Genomic DNA, 11,229 nt, shown 5'->3' on the forward strand with positions numbered 1-11,229 from the left:
TAAATTGTGAATGGATTTTTTCTCAAACTTTGCTGAAGTGTGTACCAATATTGCTGCATTTACTCAATCCACATGCAGATTTGGGTTTCATTCCCCTTTAAGGGCTGCAGATTGTAAATGCACATGAGTTGAGCTGCCGATGAAAAGGTCTCAAAATGAGGGAAGGAGTAAACTAGTGGATTAAAAGAAGTTTAGGACACATTCTTGCAGTATTCTGATGTAAATGGAACTGCCAATCCTCATTGTAGAGTGTTTTCGCCTGAGTGATTGTGCAGTGACGCAGCACAAATGAATTGAAGCATTGGTGGGGAATAGACTCTATTAGACCGGGTGGCTGGTGTATGAAAATTGAGCAAAACCATGAAAATCAAACTAAACATGGCAAGAAGTGCAGATGTGTTGCTGCGAGCAAAAGTTGTAGTTCACGAGGATATATATCGGCAAATTTATTGCTGCTTTCTTGAGTGATCCCTTCTTTTGTTTCATGTTTGAATTGATGTGTTAGTCTTCTAATTATAGAGAAGGGCTGATTTGGCTGGACTTGTAGGGATTCATGGCATTGTGTCAGAATGTTTTGGTGGGACAACAAAGTGACCGAGCCAGCTGTGTGCGTAGCAAAGCGACCGAGAAAGAAAATCTGTGAATTATCACTGCTGCAACATTGAAGAGTGATCATCTGTGGTTAGTCCTCATGTAATTTAAGAGTGCCGATACACAAAGAAGCTTTAGCTGGGCCTCTGGTGAAGACGCTCTGTGGAGGGAGTGACAATTGTTGGGTCTACAGTCTTTAGTCTACCTTGAAACTGTTCCATTCACATGTAAATCAGCTTCTATCTACGTACGTTGCGAAGGAGGTGTGTCTTGCAGTGATTTCTGGATTGTGTAATGATCGGGGACAATGTGTTGGAAGGCTTTTTGTGTGTTAGCATCTGAAGGCAGAAAGTGATGGGACAACACTTTGGCTGTACAGTATTCACCAGTTCTGTATCTCTGAGGAGTCAGAATGCTTGGAGATGTGCCACCTGTCTTACCGTGAGAAGACTCCGAAGATTGGGAGAGGCACCTGTGACGACTTCCTTTCCTGGTTCAATATTCAATGTCTTGTAGCAGCACAGACCTCCTGTGGTACTTATTTCATTTGCTCTTGGTGCAAAAGAGAATTGTAGTGGAGGAAAACTTTTGCAATGGCAGAGTAGCAGTCAAGACATCTCTCGATTAATGTTGGACGCGAGTGGGAGACTGACCCCCACAGCAGGTCCTCAACTTTGACTCTGCTCTCTGGCATCCACAAGTGCATACATGTGTTTCTGCACGCCATTGGCCAACTGTCTCTTTGCACGTCTCTGCGATCTGCACGATGGCCCGTCCGGTCCACCGGGCAGAAGTGGCGGTCGGCGTGGGAATGATCGGGCCGACGACGATAGCCTGCCGCTTGTCGTGCGCCTCCTGCGAGACTTCTTCATGAGGATCGCGCAAGATGCATCCACGCAAGGGGCACCAGTGCGAGGTCAACATGGCGGCTGAATGCGAAAGTAGAACAAGTTTTTGTGGACAGGTGCTGAAAAGTGTCTAAAGAGGACCATATGAACATTAAGTTTTTACGTTTGATTGTGGACACCGAGGAAAAAAAAGAAAACTCAAGAAAATGGCTGACGTGTGCATTCCATGGATAATTCACGCTATGCCAGAAGCTATGCCGGACATTTTGTGGGATATGTCCAGGCCACCAATGAACGATCACTTGTGGGGTAATGTATAATGGCAATACAGTTTATGTTCATGCATGAACAATGTGTCCAGCAAACACTATTATTTGTCTCGATTCACCTGTTACGGCAGGACCTAGGTTGATATGATGTAAGAAACTAAATAGTAATTTTTTGTTTTGTTTTTTAATTATCATTATTCCGGAGTTATTAAAGCATATACTTAAGAGAAGTTTCTCCAACATTTTTCTGTTCTGGTTGTAGAAGCAGACTGTGGCAAATGTGATGGGCAATTCACTTTATTTGTCATTGTCAAGTTGTCTGATGTGTTTATGTATTCCAGGTAACAAGTCTTATCCAAGCTTGGTTGGTTCTAGAAATGCATTCAACATTTGAATTGTTCATACTTTAAGTACGAATGAAATGCAGTATTCTGTAAATCATTGATGGACCTCTGCAAGTGAGATCATTAGAGTAACAATTAGAGTAACAATACAAGACAGGGCAACTAAAATGCAGGGAGTGTAGGAGGGTTAACATTTTTCTTCTTCTTAGCATGTGCAATTCAGAAGTTTGACATTAATACATCAAGCCCTAGAAATCATATTTCTGTTGTTTGGTATCTGTATTTTTCTTAATCATAACTTCTTCAGGCCACTTGTAGTTTTTTTTGAAGTGCAATAAATATTCTTTTTCAAAAAGATACATTAAAAACAACAACAAACAAACCAGAGAAATGTGGATATGGAGACTTCATATGTACACTGTGGTATAAGGTGAACATGCAGCATGCGTCCTTGATTGCTAATAGTGTGATAGGATACATGGAGTTAAATAAAGTGGGGAGACTGTAGAATGCAAGGAAGGCATACATGTACATTTGAGTGATCAGAGAAACAACTTGTATAACGAGACACTATTGATATTCAAGTGGCAGGGTTTTTTTTTTTTTTTTAAAGCATCTTTAGAGGTGGATGATTAAAGGTCCTCTCTTTTTCATCCCTGTCCAGTTGGGTCCTATTGTGCCTTGGCTTGTCTTTTGTCATCCTTCTTAACCCTTACTATCCAGCTTTCTTTGCCAGCTGACACAGATGTAGAGAGATGTAAATCCCTGTTGTGTTACAATGGGTTCCTCTTGGACTGATGCATCGGCTGAGATTTATTGAAGACTAAGCTTGTAAATGTGTGGGGTCCATCCATCCAAATTTCCTACCCCTTGGTACACCTGGGGCCCGTTTCATAAAACTTGTCATCAGTGGCAAATTGTCATAGATGTGACAAGCTACTTAAATCCTGGCATCTGATTGGCTTAGAGCAAATTTGTCATAGAAATGAGGCAGTTGTCACCGATAACAAGTTTTATGAAACAGGCCCCAGATGCAGATACCCCTCATCCCCCCATCCTCAATCCCCCCCCCCCCCCCCCACAGTTGAAACAAAAACAGATACATGAATGAGGAAAGAAAAGGTATAACTTTATGGAAATGGCATTAATCCAAGTTTTGGTACAGGATCATTGTGAATTTCATAGAATATAATACTAGCTTCCCCCTCAGTAAAATACCTGTGTTTTTATACTTATGTTATTAAAGTACGTGCCGGCAGAAAATTGCCTGAGAGACTATGCAGGCTTTCACCACACATCGTACACATTATACAACAAACACTGTACTGCTAACCGCAGGTTGCAGTGCTAACCATGCTATGTGTGCATCTAAACAACTCACCGCCATGCTGTAGTGAACATGAATGCTGTATATTTTTGATTTCCAATACCAGAGGACAATAAGCTTTCAGCATTCTATCAAAGATTTTTGTTGTGAAGTAGGAGGAATCACTCCATTGCTCAGAGAGGGAAGGTTAAATGCAACATTTTTTTTTCTCTCTTGGCTAAAGCAGGAGTTCTGCAAGTTCATCAAAATAAGCGTGTATGTGTGTCTGTTATGTGCTTGATGATATGTACATGTAACCTTTACATGATCACTCAAAGGAAAGGTTAGATGTAACTTTTTCTAGTTTCAGCAGGAGCTCTGCAAGTTCAGCAAAAAGATATGTCTATATTTGAGCATAAACATCAGTCTGGTTGACAGAGCTAGCGTAAGGGTGGCAAATAGATGCATTTGAGAGAACAGAAAATTATTTTCTAGTGAATTCAAATGCATGGATAATTTTCCTTTCAGGTCTGCGTTTGCATACAATTTTAACAGGGATTGCAAGCTATTGTATCCACTTGTAGGTATCCAATATGCCTGCATGTCTGTAGCCTGCATTGAGTGATCTCTGAATACACAGATTTGATGCTATGCCAAGCAAGTGTGGGGCAAGCTGAGGGCAATCGTAGGGCAAGCCGCTGATAGGTGGGGGGGGGGGGGTGAAACCTTTGTTTTAAAGGTGTACTTGAAATTTGAATATGTTAGTTATGGTCTGTTACTAAATACTCTAGATATTCATGGAAAATTGAGAAAAATAAGTATCTCAGTCAAAAAATGTATTATGTATCTTTAGACTGGCAGTTACCAGCATAAAGTTGAGATATTTTGTAGAGGGGGAAAAAAAAATCTTGAATCAGTCATCCATGTAGAAGCCAGCCGCAACTTCATTGTCCTGTTCACATTGCTGGTATGATCACGTCCGCTAAATATAACCCCAATACCCTGACCCCTCAAGAAATGCATACAGATCACAAGAGAAAACTATTGTTTGACGCATTTTTTTTTTTACATTACTGGCACTGAAAAGCTGTAGTATTCTCCAGTGCATTTCTCCGGTGCTAATACCATATTCTTCCTGGTTGCCTGAAGTAACGCTACTGCACATCCGTTCTCCTGTAACAACAGGTTGTGACAGTGTTGATAAATGAGTGGTTTGATTTCCTGGAGGGCTGTTTTGATGGTGTTCGTCATCTTTTCTGATGTGTGTTGTGTTTTGAAAAGTCGTGAATAAGCACCTCATGTTTTGGATTTGCTATTCGTAGACATGTACATTCTCACGGTAAGTGCAGCAAGAGGGAGAAAAAAAAAAAGGATAGCTGTTTTCATAGGGAAATGCTCATTTACCAATGACTCAGATTTTTGGCAGGGCAATTTAGTTAATGATTAAAGTGATTTAAATGACATGTCAACAAAATGGAGTCACTATGTCCTGCAAGGAGCTGTTATTCTTTAGATTATCTGTGAGAATCCTGTCAAGTCTTGTGCCTTTGGGTGTAACCTGTTACAATACTTCAGTCATCGCATGAATCATATTATAGACTTGATAAGTGCATGAAAGCTTTGCGTGCAGAGATGGATTATTTATATCGTCACTTGAGAACTTGTCAGGAAAGGAGAGGGTAGGTATACGATATGCGGTATATGCATAATTTCCATTTCAGATCATTGATCACAACATATGGATATTCTATTTTTGTTTATACTCTCTTGAAGTTGGTGATGTATTCTTTTCTTTCAAGAACCTCTATCAATCATTTGTGAGACATGTGGGTATGACTACATTCACAGGTCAAAATATCATACTGTTTCTGATAGGTATGACTTGCTTCACAGCTCAAAATATCATTATTTTATTTTACGGTAACTTGTGAATTTGTATTTTCCTGTTTTACCCCTCAGTTTTGCTGTGAAGTAATCAACCATAGTTAAGATGGCTAGAAACGTCAATACCACCATTTTGCCTGTAAAGCATAGATTTTCATGGTACCATTTGTGCAGTGGTCATTCAGCTTTCCATCACAGAATTGTTGTCACCTAACCTTGATTTGTAGATAGATTCATTCATTTTAATGTGGTGGCATATGGAGAATATCCCTTTCTCATGTTTTGTAAAATATTGTTTGGATTGAAACTCTGCAAAGTATTGATTAGGACGTGAGGTAAATTTTATTGAACTTTGTTTTCAGTAACATGCACTATAATTGATTATTGTGGTAGTTTTTTTTTTTTTTTTGTCACATCATTTCATGTGATGGACTACTATATTACCTCTTCTTGACAGATACGTTCATGTATGTTTGATCCCAGATTCTTCCCCTTTTGACGTTTATGTGTACTTTTGCAGAAATAACGGCAGATAACTTTTTGTTGGTCTGTTCAGTGATTGTGCACTTCCTTATGATTTAGTGGTTATACCTGTCAGCACATTGTTTTAAGTTTGCCTACGTGAAGAAAGTACCATCGACTCTACATTACTTTGCTTTGCTTGATAATGCTATTGTTTTCTTTGTGTAGCAGTGCACCTTACTCTATTGTTTTCTGTGTTGTTTTCTTTTCCTTTTGTTTTAATCCAGACCCTCAAAAGAAAGATATGTGCAATGCATCCCATAGTGGCATAGAATCTGTTCATGATCGGTACACCAAAAATAAGGCAGAGGAGGCCAATATGTTGTCAGCCAGAACAGGCCCATCCTCCCCTGCTGTAAAGGAAACCTTGGTCCAAAGTCTCAAAACCCAGAGACATCCTCCTGACTCTCACCCTCGTAGTCCCGCTGCAGATTTTGATAGACATAACAAACGTGGCTCTCAAATCGGTTTGGAAGACAAGGGCAAATCTATATTCACACACCTTAGACAAACCTCTCCATATTCATCCAAAACAGAACCCCCTCCTAGGTTGGAGAGTCTTCCCTCGCCCCCTCTACGGGTGCGCGCCAACCCCTCTGTCTTCAGTCCCACACTCAGGACCAGCAGCACATATACTCCTCTAACCCACCAACATGCACAGCACTACATGTTAGGGCCAAGCAAACACCTCACTAACTCACTGTATACCAGCACACCGGCTATGAGCACAGCTAACAGGCCTACCAGTAATTTGAGGGAATTTGATACTCACAGTTTTGGCAACACGCCCATACAGACCAAAGCAGGTCACGCTCATCACGTGATTGAGATGGGCGACAATATGGATGAGGAAGGAAACGAAAAGCTCTCTGACACAGCAGGCGAGGACTCGTCCCGCCAGTCTGACACTGATGCCATGAGCATCACAAGCTCCAGCACTGTTGCTTGGGATGCCGTCGCCGATGGAAAGGAGCAGAATGGCAGTGGGGATTTGGAGAAAGAAGGCCTCACCAATGACAATCTACACATACAGACGGCTGGCCTTGGCTATGAAGACAACTGTATTCTTTCAAAGGACATCCTGCAACAGCAGCAGAACATCAACCTGGTAGCGGGATCTGTTTTTGAATCAACCACTTCATCAGTGCGGGACTCAAATTTGTACAAGCCCACTGATGGTGGATTCTGTCTCAATAACAATGTGAACCAATTTGTTTTGAACCAGCAGGAAAGTTTAGTACTGCCTACCAGCAACTCTGAACTCTACAACTCCTTTATACCACAGGACTCTTCTGATACCTCAAACCCAGAGAAATTCATTGTTCTCGACAGAGGATCAGACAGCTTTGAGTCTGACGGGAGTGATTCTACCATGGCTGTCAGTGTTGGCGATGTGAGATTGGACAAATTTTTGTCTGAGAATGGGGATAAAGGGATGCCTGTGACAGGAATTACGTTCTCTGGAAAGCGACTTTCTATGTCTGATATCCTGCTTCTCCAGCGCCATGGTGCTGTTCTGCGGAACTTTCGACCAAACCGTTTCAACAGCAGCCAGAGCTCAGGAGGGGAAACCGAAGCATCCATGGAAGAAAAACAGACTCTCTCTGACCCAACAGAGCACAGAACTGATGTAGGGCCACAGGACAGTGACATGTCTCTGGTCAAAAGGACAGGCAAAGATAACAGGGGCAGTATGGAGGGTGGCGATTTGCTCTCCGAGGGCAAGGCTGCAGCTGAGGAAGATGAGAGTGACTGTAGTTCCCTTGACCTAGCTGAACTTCACCTCTCAGAGGTATCAGACTCTGATGATGATGACTCTCGCTGTCCTGTTGGTGACCTGCTTGTGAGTAGCCCTCAGGATGGAGGTAAGACTATTCTTGGATATGGAAGCAATCTGTCTCCCTCTGATGGGGAGTTGACAGAGGAGAAGGTGAAGGATTCTATCACTGAGTGGGGTGTCCATGACAACGAAGAAGGCTTAGTTCCTCTTGTACTTCCAGGCAGAGCCAAAGAGATGAAGCAAATCCATGAAAGTGAAGATATGCAAGAGAGGGAAAAGCCAGATTCAGAGCAAAGATCTTTCCTTCCTAACTTTTTGAAGAGACTTGTAGGGAAACCGGAAGAGAAGTCAAATGTAGAAAAAACAGTAGTCCAGCCCCAACTAGATTTTCACTCCTCTAAACTGGATGCATCTTCTTCCAGCTCTTCTGTGGAGATATCAAGTGACAGTGATTCTTACGAAGAGACATGCCTTCACCTCGATGCATCTCACCTTGCCTACACCAGTGAGGAGAAGGAAGCTCTGTACAAAACTAAACTTGAATACAACCAGGCCCTGATGAAGTCTCTCTTGAAGGACGTTCCCCCACAGGAATCTGTTCCTTTGACAGCATCCGAAACACAGCATTTAGACTGTAGAAATGACCAAGAGAGAGAGTCTGTTGAGTCAGGTCCTGGTAAGAGTCCACATCAGAGCAAGAGAGATGATCGTGGTGAGAGGACAAAAAGACTGTCAAAGAAGAGGTCTTCGGGTCGAAATCCTGAGGCCAGCGATGATGGTGCAAATGCTCCCCATAGAAGGCGGAAAAAAAGAGGTAAAGGGAAATCGAGATCTGACATTTGGTCAACTTCTGAAAAGGCAGCTGTGAAACATTCTCGGACTCAGTTTGGTGTACTGTCATCATCAGCTGATGGGAAGTCTCAGTGTTACACCTTTGGCGGTGAGAGAGATGATACAAGCAGTCCTGTGGAGCTAAGTAAGGGGACCTACAAAATGAAACCCACTTCCTCGCAGGGTTCACCAGCCGCAGACAGACACAGGACTCCGTTCATTGCACTTGCACCTCCTCAGCCGCAGATCTATCGGAAGCAGCCCTCACGAGCGGATGCAGCGGGATATGACTCCAGCTCTTCGTCCTCCTGCTCCTCATCGTCAAGTGGTGAGGAAGATAATGATGATGAGGAGGAGGAGGACGTAGAGGACCAGAGGCAGGAGATGGAGAGCCATGGCGACAGGAGATCTTACGGAAGAGGTGGAGTCAAACACCTATCTGCCAGGCGCTCCTCCTGGCATGTCCATCCAAGTTCGGACAGTGAACTCTCTGTTATCCTTGAGCTTCCAGAAGATGGAGACTCAGATATTGAGGCCAGCAATGCTCGTAGGTTGTCTCTGGAGTGGCAAATGTAAACACCCAGTGGATCTCATTAACGATAAACATTTTAGCAGTCATGATACGAATTGTTTTCTTTCTTTTTTTTGAGCATCGAGTGTCAGTTTGTTTGTGGCTGACTTTCCAATTGAATCAGTAAACAGATTTCAGTGAGAGATTTACTGTGCATTTTGCAAATCTTGGCAGAGAATTAGACGAAAGCTGCTCCATGTAATGATCATATAGCTGATGTGTTTCAGAAGACAAAAATTGTGATTTGAACCATACTGGCCAACACAAGTCAAAAGAAAAAAATGAAAGTCCCATCTATTTTTGTTATAAAATATAAAGCCTGTAAAGATATTGCAGGTGTTTATTGGAACCACAACAATACAATTCAGTCAATGAAAGACATTTGGGGACAGAAAGCAATCTTATCTGTGCAGCACATGAAATTTTGCAAAGGTGCGATTTTGTCGAAAGAAATGGGGCAGTTGATGTCATTTTATGCCATATCAAGATATTGATATAATTTGCAGGAAAGACGTGTAGCTCAAGAGTTCTTTTCTCAGTGTGCTGTTTTAAGCTTTAACTTTACCTTGGGTAAACCAGTGTGATATATTTGTATGATACGAGAATAAGTATGGATTGATTGATCAGTATTATTCTACATTGGCAGCATTGTGCTTTGAGTTGGGGAAATCAGGAAAGATGATAAATATATATATATGTGTAAATATGTTAAGCAGGCTTGTCCTGGGAGAGTGTATTTCATATTGGAAAAATACATGCTTGTTTATGCAACTGAAATATATTTTTGCCATGTAAAAACTCACGAGACATTTTTACAAGGTGTGTATGTTTGTCATGTGAAAAGAGAATAGATGATTGTTCAAAGTGAATATTCAAAAGGATTTAATTTTTTTGATGAAATAATTTGTTCTAGGTTTGGCTGTCAAACTAATGCCCACATCAGATTTTCGATTCAATATAGTTTTTTGTGCAAATCCCGTCTGAGTTTAAAAGGATGCTGAATTGTAATATTTGTGCCCTGATAGAATTCTATGCTTGGTATTCATGATATGTACATGTCTGATTTAGAGTGGCACATTTACAAAACTTTGCTTAACTTTAAAAACATGACATTCCATTCTTTAATGATACACACAGTTCCCTTGAACTGTGCAATATAAGAAGATGAAGTCAGATGTTTATGTTTAATCATTTATGGTGTTAATTGGGCTTCATCTGTATTCAAAAACGTATATTTACTGCTGTGATTTTTAATGAATATATGCAACATCTTTCATAAAACTTGAGGTGAAATGACATTTAATTTCTCAAGAAAGCAGTGATTGTGGTTCCTATCGAAAGTACAACACCACAAGGCTGTATTTTGCTTGTCTTTGATTTTCATGCAAGCCAAAGGTAGCAGAATGCAAATTTCAAATGAATTTTCTGCACTCTGTCAGGCAAAGAGTAAGGGAAAAATTCCTCAGACTCATTCAAAAATTTCTTGGAGCCCTTCATCCTATTAGTTACCTTGGAGTAGATAGTCAAGTTTATCTGGCATAGATTGCCACCTTTTATAATCTGATGAGAATATCTAGAGTCAGTCAGATATTTTGCCACCAATGGTTATCTTATGCCACCATGCATGTATGATGTACTCAGTGGATGCAATATTTTATCTTCCCACCATTATCATTTTATGCATTTTCTTGTCATCTTACATTTACATTTGTATTAAACTTATGCATATTTTCACATGTCATGATTGATTAATGAGTTAAACAAACTGCATGAATTTAGATGAAACATATTTTTTTTTCTTATTTTTTATATCAAGTTATGTACTCATACAATATATTTCATTCATTAGGTGAATGATGTATCATGTAGCCCAAGCATTAATGTCATTTGTAGTCATATATTTATACTTCTCTAATATGTGTATGTATTTTACCTAACCCTGTCATTGTTCGGGAAACAACTTTTTTTTTTTTTTTTTTTTTTTTTTTTTAGATTCAGGTCATGAGATTGATCATTGTCTTGTAGTAATAGTGATTTAATGTCCCCATAGTGTTGTGGTTTGAATCATGTCACATAGAAGCAGATCCCATTACACATTGTCAAGTTTTCCTTACCAAAATTAATCTTCAGGATTTGTCTGTATCTTCAATGGGGATAACTCTGTAGCGAGTGTATTTTTATCGAGGGGCTTATCCCTGCATCATCCCATTTAATTTTCCAGTTTTTATACCAAGAAATACTTGTAGGACAACAGCTAAAAGCAAACTTGTTTTCTTCAGTGGT

The 11,229-nt window shown here is 40.6% G+C and overlaps 1 protein-coding gene across 1 annotated transcript in view; it reads left to right on the plus strand.

Annotated features, from left to right (window-relative positions):
• The window catches only part of LOC140242574 (uncharacterized), a 70,138-nt gene extending 61,187 nt beyond the window's left edge, over positions 1-8,951 (plus strand). The window contains exon 6 of the mRNA XM_072322318.1: positions 5,992-8,951. Within this exon, the coding sequence (XP_072178419.1) occupies positions 5,992-8,951 (2,960 nt within the window). The remainder of the gene's footprint in view (positions 1-5,991) is intronic.
• The last annotated feature ends 2,278 nt before the right edge of the window (positions 8,952-11,229 follow it).

The sequence above is a fragment of the Diadema setosum genome, chromosome 19 (assembly GCF_964275005.1).
Source record: "Diadema setosum chromosome 19, eeDiaSeto1, whole genome shotgun sequence".
Taxonomy (NCBI): domain Eukaryota; kingdom Metazoa; phylum Echinodermata; class Echinoidea; order Diadematoida; family Diadematidae; genus Diadema; species Diadema setosum.